Genomic DNA, 25279 nt, shown 5'->3' with positions numbered 1-25279 from the left:
GTCAGTCTACCAGTGTATGACATTATAACTGGCCCAGTCTTCATGCCCCAAGGTAATCCTGATACCAAAAACAAGGGTTGATTTACGAACAATGAATGTTAAAAATGTTAAGGCACTGCACTCAGCGATTTAGTTCCTGCCTTATTTCACAGGCTTTGCTTAATCTTGCCTTCCCCAAGAGATAGCTATTTTTTTATATTATTGTTTATCTGTATTTTTTTCTGTGCATACTTTGAGCCATGCCAGGTGTTTATGAGGAGCTTAGATTGAGCACGCCAGCACTAAGGCTGAAGCCAAACAAAGTACCTGTCAGTGGGTTGGCCTCTCTGCATAGCATACAGAACAATGTTTATGTATTCCATTTGCAACTGAAATTCTGTGGAAATGATTGTGAAGGGGATACTCAGATGTCAAAATATTTGTACGGCAATAGTAAGGGAAAATAAAGTGCTTAACTTTGAGGGAGTGCAGTGTGTGTTTGGGGGCAGTGAAGTGAGAGGGATACAAGGAAGTGCATTCTGGACAAGTGAAGAGGGTGCTGAAGAGGAAAGATAGGTGGTTGAAGATGTTTAGATGGACAAGATATGCAGAGAAAAAGAGGATACATATCTAACAAAGCGCATATAACTGAAGGCCAAAGAGAACATAGCTGAAGGCCAAAACTCCTTCCAAAGGCCCCAATGCTATTGAATTCACAGACTCACAATTTCATAATTGAAACATTTCCAACGTTAAATATTTATAACAAATCCTTGCTGTTACTCATATATCTTACAGCTAACAACCATTAACAAAGTCAATCATACTGACAGGTTTTTGGTGTATGTCAGTTGTCATTTATCTGGATGCATTTACATCTCAGAGAGAAACTAAAATACTGGCCAAGTGGCACACTATGGGAATCACAAAAATGTATTTGACATGTCCCTTTATAGAAACCCCTGACTTTTTTCATCCCACTTACAGGCCTGCCTGCACATAATTATATTTAAGTGGTTGCAGCAAGCAGCAGTTGGTTCTTCCTGAAGCCTGGTTAGAGCATTTGTTTTCCAAAGTTAATGCTGCATGCAGTGCAAGACACTGAGAAAGCATACATTTTAAAGGGTAAAAGTTGTCAAGTTTTACAATTGATACATTACAGTAACTGTTAAACATATTAATACAGTAAGATATGGGGCAGTTAAATATTTCAAGACTATACGTCCCAATTCCTTTATAAACCTTGTTTTATCACTGAATTCATTTGCTTTAAAATGCACCATTTGCCAATCTTTTTTTCATGTTGTCCTCAGTAGAGTGATCCACCCTGCACCCCGGGTTAGTCCATTAGACTTGTTTGTGCCACTCACTATGTAAAAGTCATGCCCAACATTTACGCTTCACCACTTTCAGATATTACCAGCTGCCACTGCTCCCTGCTTTTTTACTTTTCAGGTCGCTGATTTGAAGTGAGACGTAAACACGTTGGCTCCTCAACAGGCCTGCAATATCTTGGCCACATCATTGCAGGTAACAGAGCCCTGACAGTTTACAGTGCACGGCCACAGACACAGTCTCTGAATGCTTCTCAAAACGTTTCATCAATAATGGAGAGTTCTCAGTCCAGATTGTACAATAGGGGACCATCCTTTCCTACTTCTTTAAAATGCATCCCTCACTCTGAATCTACGGTTGCTAGATACCAGATATTTGTAATGCTCTGCCCCTTAGCATCATCATCCAGGGTGAGCAGGACTCGCCAGATGGAAAATGAGCATCACTCCGTTCTGTGCCCAAGGTCTGGCTTGCTCTTTGGTCGCCCCCTCTTTGGAGCCTGCGGGTTTTTGGCTTCATCCTGTTTCGAGGAAGCTGCTTTCCCCTTTGGGGTACGGTACTTGCTTTTCGGGTTGTAGAGAAGGTTTCTCTGGAACAGTCGTGGGATGTTGCCGTGATAAAGGAAGATGGCAATCAACATTCCTGAAAAAAGATGAGTAAATTGAGTTAGACAACGAAGGGGTGAAGTGTTCTTATATTGCACCCGACACTCTTTGACGCTGTGACCCTCCATGAACGGTATTCTAGCTATTTGCCTTCATTTTGATCAGCCCACAACTACTTGAAAGTGTAAAATAAAAAACATATTACAACAAAAACATCAAACAACAGAATGTGTTTTTTTTTTCTTTCATTTTGCTCAAAACTGCATTGTAACCTGTCATGTCGCACACGTGCCCCGCTCCCCAAGGAATTGGAGGACCCAGGTAGGTGTTTACAATTTCTTTGTTCTTTGTCCTCCTACTTCTCTGGTCCCCTCGAACTCCACGTACCCTTCCCTGAGCGGATGTGGCTGGCCCCTCCCTTTGGTCCTGTGCAGAGTCCTAGCGACCTCTGCCCCTCGATACGACTTAACCTAGGGAAAAATAAGCAAATTATCTATTTGAATTCCATTTGCAGCCAGTGTAAATCTGCAGGTACAACTGTGGAATACCAAAAGCTGAAGGTTACAGTGTGCCCAAGCTGCATCCTCTTGGACTAGGGTATTAAGAAATAATACCACACATTGGCAGTCACAGGGAGGAGCAAGGAGCTCAAAGCAGAAATTGAAAAAGTTTTTCTGCTAGTCTCACATTGCAGAGTACGCAAGTCTAGCAGACATTAGGTGGGGACTGCGGTTCCTCCAGCACAGGAGCCCCAGTCCTTCAACAAGAGACCTTTAGCATTTGAGTGAAGGCCGACCTGCACTTCTCCTGATAATGACTAATCTTGTAAACAGCTCTTTATCCACTTTTGATATCCCCCCAGGCCAAGAATCATGCTATTATTACACCCATTCTAAGGACACTAACTGCACATCTCAGGATTATGACGAATTATAGGCCAGATGTAGCCCCTGTGCTGCCAAGGTAATTGAAACTGTCACCACCTGCCAATTCATTGGAGACCAATGCATTACTCAGTGACCTCCAATCTGACTTTAGATCAAGAAGCAGCACTGAAACAACCTTACTAAACATAAAGAAACTATGCATGGCCTCTGTTCAGGGCAATCCCTGTGCCGTGATACTTTTTGATGTCTCCTCTGCACTCAACACCATAGACCATCAGGTACTAATTCAAAGACTGACCACCACAGTGGCTTTTAGTGGTACAGCACTGGCATGGTTCACATACAACTGTACCCATATGGATAAAATTGGACCCTTCCTTTAAAAACAGCGGATATCCATTATGCTTTATCCCAAGTCGCCACCTTGTCTGCCATCTTACTTAACATCTGCATGGTGCCTCTGACATCCATATTGGCTTCTTATAAACTCAAGTACCAAGCATATGTGGATTGTATTGTATTGTATTGTAATTGCATTTATGTAGCGCTTACCCCCTGACGAGGTGTCAAAGCGCTTTTTCGGCTGGTAGCACGCTATTCCAGGACCCATAGAGGATTAGTGTTGAATTAGTATAGTGAAATATGCAAGTACATTTTAAGTGGTGCATAGGTTAGTCAGTTATTTGGATTTGGAATGAAAGCAGAAGGATAGAGGAGGAAAAAGGTTTGCATTTATCGCTTGTTGACGCACGCTATTCAGGAAGCCTATAAAGGATTAGTGGTGAATTAATATGGTAAAATATGAGGTAATTTCAATGGTGGATATTAGTCTGTTACTTGGAGTGAGAAGGATAGCGGAGGGATAAAAGGGGAAGAAAGATTTGCATTCATATAGCACTTGTTACCCTTGATGGGTGTTGTTGAAGCGCTTTTCTGACGAGTAGCACGCCACTCCAGAACCCATAAAGGATTAGTGTTGAAAATTAGTATAGTATAAATATGAAGTAATTTGAGTAGTAGGTATGTTATTCAGTTATTTGGGCAGTATATTAGTATAGTTGAATATGGAATTTGAGAAGTGAACATGTTAGTCTGTTAATTTTGATTGAAAAGGATAGTGGAGGGATAAAGAGTGAATGTTTTTTTTTAAAGGTCTTAGCAGTAGGAAGAGGCTTTTGGATGAGTAAAAAGGAGTTTTGGAGGGGAGGAGTCAGAGGGGAGAGATTAGAAAGGTTTATTTTAGGGGATCGGTGTAGTAAAAAGAGGTGTTACATGATGCAAGGAGGGGTAGAGCAGGAGAGAGTCTAGAAAGGGTTATTTTGGTGATCATAGTAGTGGTATGGGGTCTGGGATAAATGAGGGAGTGGATGTAGAGGATATATTGATAGATGTATAGGATGAGAGATAGGGTAGTGCATTGGAAGGAGTAGTAGAAAGAAGTTTGAGATGAGTCAGAAGGTTGGGCTAGAAGATATATTGAAGTATAGGCTGAGAAATAGGCTAGTTCATTGGAAATGCTAAAATAGAAGAAAGTGATAAATATATAGATCCATAAGTACATTGAAAGTATATAGATACATAAAGGAAGTATATTTAGATTAAATATATTGATAGAGGCACAGGATGAGAAATAGGGTAGTGCATTAGATATGCTTTTTCAGGAGATAATTAACAGACACACAGATCCAAGTACATGGAAGGTACATAGATGCACAATGGAAGTATGTACATGTAGACCAAAGATGTTTTTGATTTATTGATTATTATTATTAATTAAAAAAATTCTCTTTTCTCTTAACAACATTATTATTTTACATGTTTTATAAAGTAATACACAAAGGTAGGTACATATCTATAGTGAAAACAAATGCTTATATACATAGGGATATGCTGTAAATTTCTGTTTCCGTATGGTGCTTATGTGGGAAAGAGCCAAATCTTCAGTAGTTTTCTGAAGATAAGGTGGTTGTCGTGGATCTTATGTTGGGGGGTAAAGAGTTCCATAGTTTGGCTGCTTGAACAGAGAAGGATGTGCCACCCATGGTTTATTTCTTGTATGGTGGGATTTGTCAATGTTATGTATTTTGTGAGGGTAAGTATTATGAGGTGTTGTGCTCTGAAGATCTTGTTGTGCTGGTGTGTGTGATATGTTTGGCTTTTGAGGTGTAGTGAAAAAGGGTGCTGATGTATATGTTTCCTGCACTGGATTTGGTTGTATAGTATTGTTTGTGAGAGGAGGTTATGACGTAGAGGGGGTGGTGATGTGTTTATGAGTAGAGTGTATGTTGTGTGTAGGAGGGAATGAAGTAGAGGTGAGAGTGTTTATCTTAGACTGGTTTGTTGCAAGAGTTACAACGTGTGGTGGTGTGCAGTGTGTGTGTTGTGTGGTAGTGTTATTATGGTAAAAGGGAGAGAAGGGTGTTTGTTGGACAACTGATGGAAGGATCATTATATGTTTGTTAGTAATAAAAGGTGATCTGTTAGGTGTAATTACAGCAGGGAGAGTGTGTCTGAATGGGATGTAGTTATGTATGGTGTTGATTGGCGTTGTGCTAGTGATGAGTGTATTGATTAGTGGTATAGGATAGAGTTGTGTACTGTTTGTGGGTGATGGTAGATATGTGTGGTAGTTGGGATAGTAGGGTGTGTAGATGGGGTTTGGTTGGGTTTGTAGTGCGGGCTGGTACAATAATCTGTGCATAGTGTTGTGCGTGGTGTACATTTGGTGCAAGTGTGTTGCTCGGTTTGTGGATGTGGATGGTGTGGGCTGGGTATTGCTAAATGAGAAAAAAGGGCAGCATTTCTGGCCCTAGTCCTGACCAGTGTTCAAACAGGCTCAAACAGGCAACTACCCTTGTCCTCTCCGCACTTAACAGGCTCAAACAGGCAACTACCCTTGTCCTTTCCACCCTTAGCCTCGACGCCTGGGCTGAGACACCCTAACCCTGGCCTTTTATAGCCCTAGTAATCAGGTGACCCCTTCGGCCAATGGGAACCCTAGCCCTAACACTATCTAATCACAACACTAGCCCTAAAATCTAGAACCAATAGGAGACCAGGACCTTATAGCCAATCTTAGCCCTAGTCCAAGCACCCAATCAGTTCAAAAACCCTGATCTCTACGTCAGATAAAACCCCTAGCCCTACCAGAAGTCCCAACCCAAGTCCAAGCAGCCAATGGTACAGGTAGCCCTAGTCCCTACTTACAATAGAAAGCCTAACCCTACTCTTAGTCCCACAACTAGTCCAACAACCAATCACACCAGAAATCCTAAATAGCTACTTCCAATTAATGGTCTAACCCTATCCCTAGTCCCACCCTACTCCCAACAACCAATTAAATAGAAAGCCCTAGTCCCTACTTCCAATAGAAATCCTAACCCTAGCCCTAGTCCCAACCCTACAATGATTGAATCACAGACCCAGAAACCAATCAGTACCCTCAAATACCCAACCAATGAGGAAATAAACCCTAACCCAAGAAACACCAGATACAACGACCAATCAGTGAACACATGTGCCAACCACTAGCAGACCATATAAGGTCTCAGCAACCTCAGACAAGGTTTGCTGGCAAAGGAGTTGGAAGCTGCTTCTCCTGTTCAGAATCTCCTAGGAGACAGACAGGCTCAATCCAAACTTTGGACTTCTGCAGGTAAATGCTTCACTAACTCAAAATCTAACAATACTGTTTGAATAAAACTTTACTCCCCCTGCTGGCCAATAAACGAAGTGCACAGGCCCCAGTAAATACAGTTTAAACAGCTCACAGAAGCACCCTCTGATGTAGAATATCCCTGTTGCTGGGGAGGGGAGGCAGGGGGACTGGCCTCACTGGCATGTGAACACAAAATGGTGGCTGGGGGTGCACTATTTTAACACACAAGTCTTAGCACGAAGCAGAGGAGAAATTTGGAGGGAAAACAGATTTGTCACCTAGGAATGAGAGGGACAAACTACAGAGGTTGGACTGCAAATGCCACAATTCAATATGTTAAATGCAAGCAATCATGGGCAGGGAAAACTACAAGTTTAAAACACAAAACAGGTGATAAAATATGCGATCACAGGCAGGTCAAAACTGCAATTTTAAACTGTAACAACCACATGTAAAGACAGTAATCACAGAAAGGGAAAATCGTTTTTTGAACTACTTTTGTTTTGGGAAGAGACAGCACTAGTCTGTCTCCTTACCACTTCCTGGACTCGGCTCACTGCAATCTGGGGCACAGGTTGGCTGAAATTCACAAGATGGAGGAGAAGGATTTGGGGTGCACCCAGCAAGGCCTTAAGGGGCCTGGGCAGGTGTGAGAGGAGGGCTCAGACTTACCTGGTAGCTGAATAGACAATGGCCTGCTGGCCTGGGGGTGGGGCTGGGAAGCTGCTTCCAACATCTACCACTGGATGTAGTACAACGGGCTGTGCCTCAATGGAATCCTACTCTTTAGTTTGGTAAGTGCATCATCAATTTCCTTTTCAGAACCAAATATTCTGGAATCCCCTAACTCCTAAGAACAAACCACATAATCTGGGTGTGACCTCAAACAGTGATCTTTCATTTTCATCACAGATAAATTTGGTTTTCAAATTAGGATTTTTACACATATAATAACTGTAAGGAATTCTTCCATTCATACATTTCTCCCAGAAAATTGTACTTTTACTGGTTGTTATCCTATTATGACTTAATTGCTGTAATGACCTCTGCATAGGCCTTCCCAGCACATCCCTTGCAAAGTTGCATTACAGCTGAGCACAGTGAAGCCAGGGCAGCTGGCAGGAAAGAGGAGTACTGGGCCTGTGGGGTGTCCAGGCCCTGCCATATGGGTGCCTGTGGAGCCAGTGGCAGCTCAATGGTGGCGCAGGGGAATGGTGGTGGGAGAGGCGGAGCACGGCGGGAGCAGAGAACATAGTCGGGAACAAGTGTGGCCATGCTGAACATGGGCCCTGCTGCAGGCCTAGCTGCGGCCAGTGTCAACACATCATCAGTGGCTCAGAGGGATGGCTGCTGGTCAAACAGGGCCCATGGGAGCAGGGAGCAACATAGAATGAACCAGGGCTGTGCTAAATGCAGACCCTGCTACCCATGTGACTACAGTACCCAGGCCAATACATCGCCAGCCCAGAGGGATGGCTGCAAGAGTGACAAAGCCCGGGGGGAGCATAGAAAAGCAAGGAGAGAGTCGTGCAGTTAAACTGCCTGCACAACTGTATTGGAATACAGACAGGTGGCCTCAGATGGCAGGGGTAGGAGACAAGGATGGTGGGCAAGCAGGGGGCCAACTGAGACAACAATTGGAAGCCTTATAACCCCAATTCGACCCCCTGAAGCCCTCCACGCCCCCCCTTAGAAAGGATACTTGTTTATTGGAAATATTTGGAAGCATGTGGTGCAGGGAGAGGCTCTCTCAGGCAGACTGGCAGCTAAGCAGAGGTTTTGGGCCCCACACACCCAAGGCAATGTCTGCAGCGACTCGCGGTTATGATATGTAATAGACCCCTTTGGAAAAAACTAGCTGTGCAACTTACCTACCACAGTGTTGGAAATACTGTTCTTTCTTTGTCTTGATACCCAGGACAACATTGGCAAAAATAGAGCACAGAAGAGCACCCAACAAACAAAAATGTGCCAAATTGTTGGGACTGGGACAGATCGAGCCAGAGGCACCCATCAGGACCTTCCAGCCAGTGGCACCCATCAGGGCCTTAGAGGGAACTGGCAACACAGGCCCTGAGGGGCCCTATGGACACCCAAATCCTGGTGGCAACTGAAACGTCACACTCAGCACTGGAGACAAAAGTAAATAGAATCGTCCAGGATGTCAACCTGCTATGAGTGGACCTGCTCAAAATGGCGGGAGATTCCTGACCACTGAACAGCATGTGACTACCTTGCAGTAGAAAGTCCAGACTCTTGTGGCAATGGTAGGCTCACTCACAGAGATTGCCAGAAAGTTGGAGGAGAAAGGTAAAGATGCCAAGGGTTGCTCACGCTGCTGCAACCTCCGCTTTTTGGAATTCCCAGAGGGAGTCGAGGGAAAGACCCCAGAACTGTGTCTGAAAAGAAGGGTAAAATCAAAGATTGACCCATTTTCCCTATCTGAGTTTTTTGTGGTGGAATGGGCCCACAGGTCATTAGCACTCAGTTTCCTGCTGGGCGCATTACAAAGAACATTGATTAAAAAACTCCTCAACTACAGAGAGTGGGATACAACCCTACATGGAGCTCGAGAATCAGGAGAGCCGATGTTTCACAATCAGGTTATACGCATATTCCCAGACCACTCACAGAGGGTTCAACAACTCGGACAGTACTTTATGACCACTGTAATTGCGGGAGTCCTGCATTGGGGAAAATCACACTTATTCACAACAAACGAAGAGGCCTGGGACTGGGAAGAAACATACTGTGAAAGCAACCCCCGAACCTCAATGAGCGGAGATTCCAATACATGGACCAGAGGATTGCAAACGGTTCTTCCCGCCAGCCAATGACCATCCGTAAAGATGGAAGCTTGGGTGTTGAAAGGCCAACAGACAGAAAGAGAGGAGGACAGAGTCATGGTGGAGCCAGTCACTGTGACAGCAACAATGATGGAGAGACTGGAAGAAACAGTGTTGGAGACACCAGACTCTCTTGAGGCAAATGAACCGTGATATGAGTGGTAGATTTCTCAGGATGGAGTCAGTAGAACTGATTTCTGATCAGGATGTAGAAGATCCTGAGATGCAGATTATACAACTGGATTATGAGGGAACTGTATTTGGGTTTGGCCTACAAATATGGACTTTGATTAAAGATGCCATTGGTTGGGCCCCTTCTTTCCACCCCCTCCTGCAGAGGGAGAGAGGCCCTGAAACCGTGAACATTGGGGGATCTGGGGAGACACTAGATCCACTGCACTCAAAACATCTGTCATCAGATCTGGCGTTTTGTATTTTTGTATTATTATTAAGTACTAAAACACCTGCTTTTCTTCATGTTGATTAAGTTTGAGTGTACACAGTAGGACGCTCAGTATGACATTGCTCTCTGGCCTGTGTGGGAGAGAATTCTCCACCCTCACATGCCAGATGTTGGCTGTGACCCCTGTACTATAAACATAAGAAGCAAGCAGGGAAATGAAAAAAGTGTACACTATATAATCTAAAAAGGGACAGGGGAGTATGACACATGATTGTGATGACTGGGGATACGCAGCTGGCAGAAGGAAGTGATTACCCTTGGGGAGGAAAGTGGGAGGGGAAAGTTCAGATGGCTTAACAAAATCCTAATTGTATGCACCTAAGAGAAGCCTGGGTTCAGGAAATCATGGCAAATGGGCTCGGGGAGACAGGGTGGAAATGTCCATCAGGCGGAGGCCAGGACATTCCTGGAGGACAGAAGGTGAGACAGGATAAGAGCGACATTTAATATAGCTACCCGAATTGTCCAGGGGCTCAATATTTTTGTAAAAAGACAGGGTACAGTCGGTTCAGAGTCAGCAGGGGAGTCAGTATAGTATTCCTCTAAGAGAAACACCTATTAGATGGGGAGGAACAGGATTTGCAGAACAAATTGAGGGGACAGTTATACTCCTCAACATACTCCAACTACGAGAGTGAGTCTCGATTACGATTGTCCCTGGTGTCCTCTTCCAGATAGATACATTAAAGCAGACTTTGACTGCAGATATGTACTGATGTGTGGCACCCTCGATAGAAGAGAGATGTGCCTCCTAAATGTGCACCCTCCAACAGAGATGACAGATAGTTTTATGTTGGTATTGGAGAAGAATTGGTCCCCTACATTGATACACCACTCATATGAGCAGGAGACTTTAACTGCATCCTGGACGGTCAAGAGGACTGACACACACACCCCAAACAGAGCATGAAGCCTAACATGACAGCTAGCTTAGGGAGTCAATGACAAGCCTTTATTGTGTGGCTTTTTGGAGGAAAACCCACCCAAATGGTCGGGTATTTTTGTTCAACACCTGAAGTGAAGTCCGACACGTCTTCAGTAAACAATATATTTTATTTGCAGCAACAGCGTAACAACACGTCTATATAAAGAGGGGCCCAGAGATAACTGCCCATCCTGGAGTCTCAATGATATTGAGGTTCTATGACATAGCAGTATTCCAGATCCACATCAACACATCTTCTCCCTTTTTTCAAATGATGAACAAACTCAATATATTAGAAGAATGATAAAGTAAAGAGCACATAACTAGAATACATTACAGTAATGAATAGTTTAACAATATAAACTAAAACACAATACTTTTTCCTTCCCCTTACAATGCGAAAAGAGGAAAGAGAAGGGGGAAAAAACTTAATCACAAATAAAATCTTGCCATTTGCTAGGTGTGGATTTAGTGCGAACTCTCCTTCTCAAAGTTCCTTGTGAAGTTTCTTCACCAGCTAGATTAACTGGTTGACTACATGAATTTTGTTACTTGACATCATTAGAAACACTGCGATCAAGTGCTAGACGAGAAATGTTCCACCAATTGCCATCTGAAAGCCTAGCAGCATTTTTCCTGAGTTCAGAAATTTGCAATGGGTCTTTGAATTTTGAGGAGCCTTTCCCCATAAGACAGGGGTTTTTGACACAAACCCAGTCACCTATTTTAAATCTGTTGGTTTTCTTGATATCAAAATTTTCTCATTTAGCACTAGAACAACCAGAGTTTGATTTTGCAATACTCCATGAGTCATTTACCTTTATATCTCTGTTAGTAGTTTTGATCATCCAAAAAGGACATAAGTTGGTGGTTGCTTTTCTGCCACGCATAAGTTTGAATGGTGTTTTAGTTGTTACACTATGAGGAGTTGTTCTGTTACTCCAAATCAATTCTTTCAAAGCTTTTTCAACATTCATGTTACATCTTAACATAGATTGAATACATTCAACTAGAGGTCTGTTAAAACGTTCTACTTTTCCATTACTTTGAGGATTATATAAAGGTGTTTTAATATGTTTGATGTTACATTTTTCAAAAAAAAACGTAATTTCCAAAGAAGTAAATTGTACACCATTACCTGTTAAGATTTCACTTGGAATACCTTCTCTTGCAAATACATCTTGAAAGAAATTGATAAATTTTTTTGTAGTTGGTTCCATAACACCCCTAACCACCACCCATCTAGACAAGTGGTCAATCATGACAATAAAGTATTTCATGTGATTGGGAAGAATATCGTAAGGTCCTAAAAAATCTACTCCAATACGCTGCCATGCTGTTTCTGGATAATTGGTGGGGGATTCAACCATCCTTTCAGTTTTCAACACCTTGTCACTAACTTTGCACTTTTCAAAGCCATGTACATAAGTGTCTATTTTATGATCCATTTTTGGCCACCAAACTTTTCGCTAATTTTCCTTTTAGCAGAAGTAGAACCTAAATGGCCAAAATGTGCTAATTCAAATATACGTTTGTGAAAACAAGTGGGCGGAATTAACTTATCACCACACATTAGCTTACCTCTCTCTAATGATAATTCATCAGATACTTTCTAGAATGTTTGTAACATGTCAGATAATTTTTTTTCTTTAGGCCAACCTGAAGTAACCATGTGTATAACATCATTCAACACAATGTCATTATGTAGTTCTTGTACCCATTCACTCGCTTCTTTGCAAATGCTAAAATCGCCAATATATGCAATAAAGCATTCTTCAACTTCTGACTCCCAATCATACTCATCGCAATCTTCAATTGGGAGTCTAGAAAGACAATCTGCCCTGGAATTCCCCCCCTGAATGTATTCTACAGAGAATGAAAATTGTAGTAGTCTTGCAGAAAGTCTAGCGATACGGGCAGTAGTGTGTTTTAATTTCTTCCCTGATAGAATTTTAACTAAAGGACGGTGATCAGTCCTACGAGTGAAAGGTCTTCCCCATAAGTAATCTCTAAATTTCACTACACTCCATACACATGCTAAAAGTTCTTTTTATATAACAGAGTATTTGTGTTCAGGTGAACATAACGTTCTAGAAGCAAAACCTACTGTTGTTTCATGTGTGATGTTAATTTGAGTCAAGACTGCTCCTAACCATACTCAGAGGCATCCACTGTTACAATGGTCTTTCTACCCTCTACAAAAGATTGTAAACCTGGTGCCGAGGTGATGTCTTTTTTACTTTTTCAAAAGTACTTTGACATAAATCTGACCAGACACATTTTTGACCTTTTTTTTAACAAGACTTTAAAACACTCAGTTATTGTGGCAAAATTGTGCATGAATTTTTTATAAAATTCACATAAACCTAAGAATGATAACACTTGTTCTTATTTTATGGAGCAGGAGCATCTACAATACTTTTTACTAGACTAGGTCTAGGGTTTATACCTTCCTCAGAAAATACATGGCCAAGATATTCAATCTCTCTCGTTTTGAATATACATGCATCTTTTCGTAGTGTAGCACCCCTTTTTTCTAAGATCTCTAAAACATCATTGAGCGCAAGATCATGTTCATGTTCGGTAGCCGCAAATATTAAGATGTCATCTTGAAAAATTACAACATGTTCCTTACCATTGAACATGTCTGACATGAGTCTTTGAAAAACGGCCGCAGCAGATGCAATGCCAAAAGGCATTCGACAAAATTTGAAAACTCCATCAGGAGTTACAAATGCTGTCAAATGGCGAGAGCTCTCATCCAGTTCGACTTGGTGTTAAGCCGCTCTTAAGTCTAACTTGCTACTGCACTTGGCTTGACCCACTTTTGTTATAAGGCTGTTAACTCTGGGAAGGGGGAAATTGTCTACCCAAACGGCTTCATTTACACTCCTCATATCAACATACATGCGTAGTTCTCCATTTTTTTTCTTTGCTAAAACCACAAAATTCCTTCTGTTTTTTCAATAATGCCTTATGAGCACATATCATTAAGCATAGCGGACAGATTTTCTCTTACACTTAATGGAATGTTTCTCAATTTTTGTTTAACAGGTGGCACATCATTTTTTACTTTAATGCGATAAATAAAATCTGATATTTTCCCTAGCTTATCTTGAAACACTGTAGTGAATTTATCCCATACATTTTTGCTATCACTGACAGAACCTAATATTTTTTTTAAAAATGAAATAGGTTGATCGAGACCTGGTCTGATTGTAATGCCAAATTCAGCTTGATGAATTAGACATAATACATTAATTCCTCTTTTGGCAACATATGTTTTTCAATTAATTGATTCATTTAGAATGTTAATGTCAGCCCAGAAAAAACAATGAGATCTACTCTACTCCCTTCAAATGCTACAGTAAGAATGTCTGATGGAAGTAGAGCTTTGCTATGCCAGTACTTCATAAAAATATCATGAGAAATGACGGTTATACAGGCACCAGTATCAACTAGCAGCTGGATAGCATGACCTTCTATAGATACATTGAGATTTGGATCGACTACCAAATCTTCATCATTAGAGTTAACACATCTTACACCTAGGAGAAGTTCCTTACTTTATTCAACATTTTCTTAATCAAAGTTACTGCCAAAGTCATTAAAAACACAACAAACATTTGTGGGTTTGCCTGATCTACACTTTTTCAAAAAATTACCTATTTTCCCACACTTTTTACATTGTTGACCCAATGCCGGACAATATCTGAACGAAGAAACATGAGAGGGTGGACCACACCTAAAGCAAAACACCTTGGTAAGTTGTTGAGCAGTAAAATTAGATCTATTGAACACTTTTGGTTTAACATCACTTTGTAAAATGTTTGTTGTGGGTTTATTAAGTACTGCACCAGATATCGTGGATTTGGCTAAAGATTCTTCAAGTACTTTTGCATCAATAGAAGAGCCTTCAATGCTTTTAGCTAAATCTATAGCTTTGTCTAAAGTAGGATTTTTACAAGCAAGTAGCCTTTCTTGAATTTTCTTGGAGTAGCATCTAGCTACCAATTGATCACGTATTAGCTCTGCAGTAAAATTATCAAGTTCACACTTGGAAGCTAACATTTTAGTGCAGTTACATAGGTGTCTATACTTTCATTTGGTTGTTGTGTTCTCGTAAAGAATTTGTACCTATGTACAACCATATTTTTTGTTTTAGAAAAATATTTGTCCAATTGTGCAATCGCTGTTTCACATTCATCAAGGTCTTCATTCTTTGCAGGGACATGTTCCGGTAAATGATCATAAATATTTTGTCCTTATACACCCAAATGATAGTACATCAAACTTTTACGTCTTTCTGGTCTGAATTTTTGTGCATCAATTGCTCTAAGATATGCTTTAAAAGATCTTAACCATAAATTCCACTCTAAAGGTGGTTTTCCATGCTCTTGTAAGAATGGTGCTGGTGCTTGAACACTCTGAATGTTGAATTAGATGTTATAAGAACAAAAAAATATATAATGAAACAAACAAAAAAAGAAGAAAAGAAGAAAAAAACAATTGAGCATGCAAATCGCTGTGATTTGCTCTTCTTTTTTTTTGTTTAAAATACCAACTTTTAAAACGTGCAAATTGTTGTTGAAGAAGATAAAAAAAATAAGCATGCAAATCGCTGTAATTTGCACTTTTTAGTTAATGTGCTCTTCTTTTTTTTAATCAAAAACGTACAAATCGCTGTTGTGCAGAACTGTTTTTCTTAAGTTTAACTTTTTTTTTCATTTGTACAATGTGTAAAACACTGTTTTGAGATCTGTTAAAAAAACTAGGAAACTTCTTTTTATCTGCAAGGCACTGAATGTTAATACAAGCTGAGAAGTCCTCTCTTTGTGTTAATGGACTTTTCCCAGAGTACAGTGCGTCATTGCCAGGAAGAGCTTTCGGTGAAATCAGAGACACTAGAAACTGTTGAGTAGACACTAAGCCTTGGACTACAGAGACCAAGTAGGTTGGCAAAGCAGGTGATGTCAAAATAAATAATGTGATAAGGTAAATAGATGTTGCGCACTATTCACTCTGCGCTGTGTGACTTTTTTTTTCAGTCTTAGAGTCACGATCTTTTCAGCCCACGCAGTGTAACAATCTCTGAGCAACACTGTCTCAGTGTAGCATGCTGGTCACCTCGCGCTACACTTTCTCAGAGTCACACGCAGTTCAGCTTGCGCCGCGTGAGGTATTGAGACTTCCTTTGTTCGTCATAGCTTCGCCTTGCGACAAAGGATTTATGCAGAGAGACTATGCTTGCGCTAACCGAATGTTTCAAATGGAGGCGTTTGAATCGGTATGAGGCATAAAATTGCAATGTATTAAGAGAAAAAAATAAATCTCACCTCAGGAAATATTTTAAAGAGATCAGTAACAGCCACAACTTAACCGTTCCTCCGGCCCCTATCAGCTTCACATAATTGTAGACTTTCAAGTTGCAGATTCTCTTTCAGCAAATGATGTGAGGGTTCTTCAAAGTTACCAGGCATCGCCAAAATACTGAAGCGAAGTCCAACACGTCTTCAGTACACAATATATTTTATTCGCAGCAACAGCGTAACAAGACGTCGATATCAACAGGGGCCCAGAGATAACTGCTGGTCCTGGAATCTCAATGATATTGAGGTTCCATGACATAGCAGTATTCCAGATCCACATCACCATAACACCCTGGTTCATGATGCTCATAGTATACTGGACTGTTTTCTACTCACCTAGGCGACTACACACAGGGCAGGAAGCATACAATACCGGGCATGATTTCTCTCTGAAAAAGCCCAGCTCTTACTGGACTCTAGCAAGGAGTGGCAATACTTTATGCCCCCTTATGGAGATTGGACCAAGAAGCTCTACAGGATGACACCTGTGGGGCAGAGCTCAGGGAAGTGCTAACTGTCTATTTTTTAAAATAATTGGACAGCCACAACCACCAGGCAAGGGGAGTGCCTCACTAGAGTCTTTAGTATGAAAAGGCAGCTGGAAAGAGAATGATTGGGCTGCAAATAGCCATTAGCAAGCATACTACCAGTTGAATCAACAGAGTTCTGGGCGATAGATTAGATCAGTTCACAAGACGTGAGTACCACCAAAAACTTAATTCTTAAGGAAACAAAACAGGCTGCTTATTGGCCTGGCTATTTAAGAGGAAAAACACCAACCCCTGTGATACTGGCCCTGGGACGACCTAATGGCGATACTGTAGCCACGCAGATGGGGATTAACGAGCTATTGAGGACGCATCTACAGGATCAATATTGGGAAACGGTGTTGCACCTGCCATCCTGAGTAACGGGATTCTTTGACTTGGTGACTTTGCAAGATTCTCAGCGGAACAATATGAGGCCCTAGAGGCAGACCTCAGTAATGACAAGCTAACCAAGGCAGTCAAGGTACTTGCTCAATGTAAGGCAATGGGCTCATATGGCCTGCTGACTGAGATTCCCAAACCTATTCCAGTCTGCTAGTTCCTAAATTGATGGAAACCCTACGAGAGGTGATAGAGCTCCCTAAGTGAATGGGACATGCCACTTTCATTATGATCCCAAAACCAGACATACACCTCAGAGAACAGGAATCCTATCACTTCATCTCTTTGAGCAATGCAGATACCAAAATACTCTCTAAGGCCTTAGCGGCATGCCTCTATGGAATGGTAGCTAGGCTGGCCAAGGAGGACCAATGTGGTGTTATGCCTGGTAGGGGTATACACATGAACATCAAAAGGTTGTCCATGTCATGAGTGCAACCCAGATAGAATGAACAAAGGGCAGTCGTGGCATTAGATATTGAAAAGGCATACAACTGACTAAATTGGGACTATCTGTGAATAGTACTTCACAGGATGGGGTTTGGCAAATGATTTATTTAGTGGACTAAGCTCTTTATAACCTCCTCTGTGGCAAGGATCCATGCAGAAAATGTGTCATCTCGTAGAGCATAGACATCACTCAAGCCCCAATCCCTACTTCTGTTTGCCCAGGCCACTGACCCACTGGTGGTGTACCTGCAAGGTGTTATGGTTCAATGAGGAGTACAGGGGGGACGCATCACACACCTTGTATCAATGTATGCTGCCGATACCCTTGTGTATCTGAGACAGCCGGGTCTATCGCTCTGCATACTTCTACAGGCACTGGAAACTTTTGGCACTGCCTCAGGCCTTCCGATTAACAAAAATAAGATGGTTCTGTTTCTACTGTGAAGACTGGAATGCGTAAGGAAGGGTAGAGTTGCCTGATACAAAGCTTCAATGGGAAACAGGATAGTTCTGATATCATGGCATAAAGACAGCCCATGCACCTGCAGATCAATATACTGGGAGTCTGTGAGCTCATTAAGTTCTGGAACTCATACCCTCTCTCAGCCGTGGGCAGGGCAGCAATCAGTAAAATGGTGTTTCTGCTGTGATGCCTCTATGTTCTCCAGAATTAATTCTGTATCATAACGAGGAAGGCATTAAAAAAATTAAACACTCTTCTAATCATGTTGTTATGGGCCAGCACACACAGCAGGGTAGAGCTAGAGATATGCTGAAACTGATTATGGTAACTATTGTGCTCCCTGATCTTCAACTGTATCACCTAGCGTAGTCATTGCAGTATGCGATGCAGTGATGCAATACAGAAAAGAGAGTGTTGGCCGCAGTTTTGGAAGAAAACGATCTCGGACAGTGGCTGATGGAGGGATCACGAGTCCCGGAAGACTTCCTTGTTGTGGTAAAAGATGTTGCCACTGTGGTGGCTGAACCCATTCAGACAGATACAGGATACAATGAATGAGACAATGATTGGAGGGGGGATGACAAACAACAGGCGACCTCTACATGGATAGCATATTTATACCATTTGCATAAGTACAAAGAGTGTTTAACCTTGGCCGAGGTAAAATTTAGCAGTTTGCCAAACTATTCAGTACAGTCCAGGAAATCTGGGCGAACTCACCACAGGAGCCCGGCAGAATGGCAGACACTTTAATATTTATTTATTTGAAGAGTTTTATATAGCGCTGGCTAGACCCAGAGGTATCAGAGCGCTTTACATGAGGAACATTGAGTTACAAGATACAAATTACATCTGTTACAAGAGCATAGTAAAAACACAGGCAAAAAAAGTTAGTCGGAGGGAGGGGGAGGACGGACACACAGCGGGGAGACAAGGAGAACTGGGCCCAATGTCCGGCTGGGTAGGTGACGTCTGAGGGGGAAAACCAGGGCCACTCTCCTCTATAGCTGTCTAGCAGCTACACCGGGCATCAGCCATGTTGCTCAGGTCTCCGAGGTCAGGGATAACAAGAATAACAGTTTTGCATAGTTACATTTAGTTACAGTAGCATAGACAAACATATAAGGATAAGTCCCCAATGGAGGATGAATAAAAATGAGGAAGGGAGTAGAAACAGGGGGATGGGAAGCAGATCAGTTCTGGCAGACCAGCAGGGGAAGACAAGTACCTCATGGGAGCCCAAAAAGATTAGAGTAAGCTGACCCAAATCCAGGTGGGGTCACATAGTCACTAAGTCCAGTGCCAAATTCAATCACTGCGTTGGGTCATCTCGGTAATTTGGGGGACCTTAAGGTGGGGTTGAAAATAAGGGAGCCTCATTAGTGTCCATTAATGTCTGGTGGGGAGAGAGCATCCAAGAGGTGGCCATCCAGGGGCAGTGGACAGGCAGGCGACCAGAGGCGTAGACCGGCGGCATGCAGTGATCCAGGAATCGGTTAAGGCCAACAAGATGGTGGGCCCAGAGTAAGAGTCACAAAAACATCAGCATAAAATGGTGGCCCCCAGATCAACAGAAAATGAAAGCCAAAGAACAGCTCCAAACTCCCCCACAACTAAGCACATCCCATAAAGTCTATTATGTGCACCATCTTCACCACTACGTTTATGTGGCCCATCAGAACAGGGTTGATGCCCTCTCCCCACCAGGTCGTACACCCAGCTATCACTGACGTGGGGGAGGCAGTCTTCAGTGCCCACAGGCTCAGTCAGCTGCTTCACATCACATAGCAGCCCATGCAGCAATTTATTGCCAGCACGTCCAGCGGGACACACATATTTCTTGGTCCCTCCTCACCTTCCCAGCAGTTCCAACACGGTCACCACACTCCACATCGCACAGCAGGTCCATCAATCAATCGATGCATTTCTAAAGCGCGCTAGATACCTGTGAGGGTCTGAAGGCGCTGGGGGTGCGGGGCTGCTACTGATCGAAGAGCCAGGTCTTGAGAAGTCTTCTGAAGGCAAGCAGGTCCTGGGTCGGTCGTAGGTGGGTGGGGAGAGTGTTCTAGGTCTTGGCGGCGAGGTAGGAGAACGATCTGCCGTCGGCTGTGGTTTTCCAGATACGAGGAACTGTGGCGAGGGCGAGGTTGGCAGAGCAGAGGCTGCGGGTGGGGGTGTAGAAGCTGAGTCGGTCATTGAGGTATGCTGGTCCGGCGTTATCAAGGGCTTTGTGTGCGTGGATGAGGAGTTTGAAGGTGATCCTCTTGTTGAAGGGGAGCCAGTGCAGGCCTCTCAGGTGGGGTGTAATGTGGCTGCGTCGGGGGACATCGAGGATCAGTCGTGCCGAGGTGTTCTGGATTCGTTGTAGTTGTCTCAGGAGCTTGGTTATTGTTCCTGAGTAGAGGCCGTTCCCGTAGTCGAGTCTGCTGGTGATGAGGGCCTGGGTGACGGTTTTTCTCGTGTCGGAGAGGATCCATTTAAAGATCCTGCGGAGCATTCGGGGGTGTTGAAGCAGGACACGGAGACGGCGTTGACTTGCTTGGTCATGGAGAGGGCGGAGTCGAGGATGACCCCCAGGTTGCGTGCGTGGTCAGTGGGTTCCGGGGCTGTACCTAGCGATGTGGGCCACCAGGAGTCGTCCCAGGCTGATGGGGTGGGTCCGAGGATGAGGACCTCTGTCTTGTCTGAATTCAGCTTCAGCCTGCTGTCCTTCATCCAGTAGGCGACGGCCTTCATTCCTCTGTGAAGGTTGGCTTTGGCGGTGTGGCGGTCTTCGGTGAGGGATATGATCAGCTGGGTGTCGTCGGCGTAGGAGATGATGTTGAGGTTATGTTGTCTTGCGACGTGGGCGAGTGGTGTCATGTAGATATTGAACAGCGTCAGGCTGAGGGAAGATCCCTGTGGGACGCCGCAGATGATCTCGGTGGTTTTAGAGCGAAAGGGTGGGAGGCGGATGCTCTGGGTTCTGCCGGAGAGGAAGGATGTGGTCCAGGCCAGGGCACCCAGTCAGTGCTAGCTCCTCGCAGAGTCCGCCTGCCTCAGCCACAGCTCCTCTAGTGCCCGCAGAGGTTGCTACGCCCAGAGACAGGATCACACGCACAAAACTGGACAGGAGGAGGTGGGGGGCTACCGCTCACCTCTGCTTTCATGAACATGTCCAGCAGCTCTGCTGCGGCTCCCTTTTGCGGCCGTGCCCCACTAGCGGACGGAGGCTCCTGTACTCCTGTCTCACATTGACCGCATCTACGGTGCTCTTGCCAGGTGTTTTCACTATTCCAGCAGCGACCGCTCCCGGTATCGGAAGGGGTGGTCGGTGTCTGCCCTTGCCCCCGGCTGGGGACTGCCTGTGCCCTTACAGGTCCTTTGCAGCTTTGTCGATTATGCCAGCCGCCATCTTGCAGTTGCGAAGCACCTTCAGGACTCCGGAATCGGTCATAATTTACAGGCTCAGGAGGGCTGCCCGCACATCGATCCTGGGACCAGGACGATCACAACAGTGTTTTCGGTCCAATTCCGCTGTATATATCCACGGATGGGCCACTGTGGATGGGATTGGAAGCGGATGAGCAGACTCGCTGGCAGAGCCGCTTCAGCAAGTGTAGGTACTTGCAAGCTTGCGTAACCTTGCATAAAACGTGTCAATAGATTCGCCTTCTCTTTGTCTGGCTTGGCGTAGCTTGAATCGGTCGAAATCCAGGTTGAGCTGCAGGTCGAAGTGTGCGTTTAGATCATGGCAGCGTCATAGTCAGCAGCTGCTCCGGTATTCGGCAGATGCTTGAATAGTAGGTACACCTCCTCGACTCCGTAGTACAGTAGTAGCGATCTCTCGACTGCCCCGTCTGTCTCTCTTGTCGACACAAAATATTTTTCTAGGCTCCCCAGCCACATTTTCCACCTGACGTGGTGGATGGGTCTGCTAGTTTGCTGAATGGGGGTAAGACCCCTGTAGGGGGGTGTTGCACAATGGTGCGTGCATGTTGCTGGGCGGCGTCTGCCTCTTCCTTTATGTTGCCTGTTTGCACACTGGTTTTCTGTGTGGTCTTTGTATTTTCCTGTCTTTTCTTTCAAGTGTTATCTAAGGAGTGTGTCCTGCCCTGTGCTCTTCTGCTTGTGCAGGGTATCATTCCCCTGTTTCTGTTTTATTTAGTCTCTTTTTTTTTCTTTCCTCCTTTATTTTTCGTGCTTCCTGTCTGTTGGAGGGAAGGGGGCCCAGCTGTCTTTCCTGTGTTCGCATTTGTTGTTGTTTTTTTTCTTTTTTCCCTTTACTCAATATTGATCAGGCTGGAGCGCGAGGGCCGCACGTTACACTTGACTCGTGTCGGGCAGCAGAGCAGACCCACGCGTTCCGCGCTTACCCTGATGTTTCCTGGAGGTCGGGGCCTGGGGAGACTGTCATCAGGCTATGTCAGGTTACTTTGGGGGCACGAACGAGGCCCTGCATACCGTATCGCCTGAGTGGACGCAGGACGGCGTCTCGCGCCACTACTGTTCGCTCCGTGCAGGGGCTGGGCGCCACCGGAGTTGTGCTGTGCTAATGCTGATACTTGATCAGGAATTCACTAGAGGACTGATCTCACATGTACATTGGGTGGGTGAGGTCTACAAGAACCACTGAAGTATAGGAAGTCGGTGAGAGCATGTGCACAAGTACAAGAGGTAGCCAGCATTGCAGGATTTATGTTTACAGAGTTTTATTATTTGCACCAAGTTTATTTTATGCCGCAGCGCTTACATAAAATGTCCTTGCAAAATCTGAGAAATGCCCACGCTGCGATTGCGTGCCAGCTATATTCCTGCACATGACTTGGGATTGGACAGACTTACTAGACTTCTAGAAGGGAGTTGTGGACCAATTCACTTAAGAGATAGGGCTAAGGTTCACCTTAACAGTTAAACACGGCGGGCAGATTTACAAGAAAGTGGCACATCTGTAAAGATGCATCACTTTCCCTGCGCCACCTTTAGAAACCCTTGCGTCACTATGAATGTGCCGTATTTACAATATGGCGCACCATGGCGCAAGGATTGACAGAAGGGTCAGAAATTCTGACACATCTGTTGACACAAAAGTCACGCATTGCTGGAGTCGTGTTGCAAGCACAACTCAACTCCAGTCTTGCAGGGAGAGGCCTATCCTCATTCTGCTGTGTCACTCCTTACGCCTGCTTCAAGCAGGCGTAAGAATTTCACGCAGTAGCATCCTAGAAGTGGCGCAGTGAAATTTTGTAGATTTCACTGTGCCACTTCTACTAGGCCTTTTTGCATTGGAACGCCCACCCTGCATACAATATACCTGACGCAGGTACAATGTGACGCAGGGCTTTACAAAGACGCATCTCCCTAAATACGTCATGTTGTAAATGGGCCGCATTTTTACGCTGCTGCTGCGTCCCAAAAAGAGATGCAGCAGTGGCACAAAAATAAAGCAAGTGACTTGTAAATCTGCCCCTGCATGCTTGACTTAGTAACACTGCCGAATCAAGGCGCAAAAATGCGAAACAGGTTTCCAGTATTGGGCTTACTCCTGGACAAAAATACGGATTGCCATTTGTTGGCTGGCACATTTTCCCCCCTATCTGGGGAAATGGCAGGCAGATCTGAGGGAGTGGGTTGTTGCCAAGGGAATGCGACTGCATAAGGTGGGTAGAGATAAGAATGCAGAAAAGGACCTTGGCCTGTAAACAGAGATACTAGACCAGGTGGGAGAGACAGGCGAATCCGTGGGATTTCAGCCTGGGAGGGCCTCAGGGCTGAAGACACTCACAGGGTTTGGGTCGTGGGGAACAGAACCTGTAGGTGATGGGAGATAGTCTTGCACGGCCGGATTCAGCGCCACCAATGTCTACAGGAACAGAGACATGTGTAGTCAGGCACCCTAGGCCAACGATATCACCATGGTGCAACCATTGTAAAAAAATCCTCATCCTTACTCAGGAATGAAAATGGCTTGATGCCCCATGGTTCGTGTACCATGATTTCAATGTTACATGACAGAGGACATAACATAACGTGACTGATGAAGCTGAGCCATGTTGTCTATTGTTGCCATCTATTTGTTAACAAAAAACGATAGAGATAAAAAAAAATAGACGGAAATGGACTGAGGGACAGAACACATGCAGTTCACATTAATTTATTGTTATGTCTGATTGAAGCGTGTAAGCGTTGAGCGTTAGATTTGTGGGAAGTGTTTGACCAGCGTGTGTGTTGAGTAGTGGAATACACTCCCTATGTACCTGTGTTTGTGTGGCTGCGTTAACAAGTGGACAGAATGAAGAGGAGTGAGAGACAGTGCCATAGGGTTTTTTGCCTAACATTGTTGAAAGGAAATAGGTCCTGTTTCTTGGTTGGATTTGAGCATCAGAGAGGATTCGTTAGGAGTCCACCATTTACAGTGCTCTTTAGAGTCACCCATGCCATGAGCGACAAACAGTATTCGGGCATGAACTCCTTATATCCAGCTAAGCTAAATTATAGGATGAGCCAATTCAGAAGTACTGAGAAGCAACTCACTGAAATGCACTGGATACAGGCAACCATCGTAATGATGTAAAGAGTCAACCCTAGATCGAGAGGAATGTAATCCATAGGCATGCACTTATTATAAGGGGCATGGCTGTAGAACTATGTAGTGCACCAAGAAGTGACACGAAATGTAATGCAAATGCAGTGAACACAGGCACAGTTCTAATTTTATGGGCATTCACGAACATTTTGTAGTAACTTTAGATCATTTATCTGCACGTTACTTTAATCTTAATAATGTGAGGAAGTTCACCAATATTTTGAGTTATCTCTGTTATTTCAAGGAAAAGACACAAAGTTGGAAACATGTTACCAAAAATCATGGACAATACTTCTTAGAGGAAAACTGAGTTTTTGGGTTGTTCCCTTGACATAAAAGGGGACGCGGTGACAAAGACGAGATATCAGATATGGGCATGGTTTCTTAGTGATGTGCTTTTTATTTTCACACAGTCCACCTCTCATGCATAAAAAAAGCCTCTCTCGACACGTCAATATTTACAAGTATGTTGTGAACAGTATCCCTGGTACCTAGCTGTCAAAGTGAGGAGGCAAGCAAGTGGAGTTAATGTAGCCATTTAAAACACTCACCTAAAAATGGCCCCAAACAGTAAACAGTGATGTTTTCCAACAATGTTACCCCAGAGCATTGAAACGTCAGGGTCAGTGCGAGGGTCGGGTTAAAGAAGGCTGCTGTGTAAGGTCCAGCTGCAAGGAACACAAAAATATTAGTCTTCTGTCAGGAAAAAAGTGATGACGGAACCTAGTCTTCATGGTCCAACATGAAAATTATTTTACAACCATATCCTAAAATAAAATGTGCCCAACCGCTAACTCTGTTCTAG

The 25279-nt window shown here is 43.9% G+C and overlaps 1 protein-coding gene across 2 annotated transcripts in view; it reads right to left on the bottom strand.

The window, feature by feature from the left end:
• Positions 1-718: 718 nt before the first annotated feature.
• The window catches only part of LOC147683567 (aquaporin-12-like), a 49819-nt gene continuing 25258 nt past the window's right edge, over positions 719-25279 (bottom strand). The window contains exons 2-3 of one of the 2 annotated variants that reach the window (XM_086943971.1): positions 25026-25142; positions 719-1956 (exon numbers count right to left, since the gene is read on the bottom strand). In XM_086943971.1, the coding sequence (XP_086800097.1) occupies positions 1757-1956; positions 25026-25142 (317 nt within the window). In that variant the 3' untranslated portion in view covers positions 719-1756. The remainder of the gene's footprint in view (positions 1957-25025; positions 25143-25279) is intronic. The other variant, XM_086943972.1, reaches the window with a different exon arrangement.

Source organism: Lissotriton vulgaris, chromosome 11, assembly GCF_964263255.1.
Source record: "Lissotriton vulgaris chromosome 11, aLisVul1.2, whole genome shotgun sequence".
Lineage (NCBI taxonomy): Eukaryota > Metazoa > Chordata > Amphibia > Caudata > Salamandridae > Lissotriton > Lissotriton vulgaris.
The sequence above is the reverse complement of the archived record's forward strand: the minus strand, read 5'-3'. Positions and strand labels throughout refer to the sequence as shown.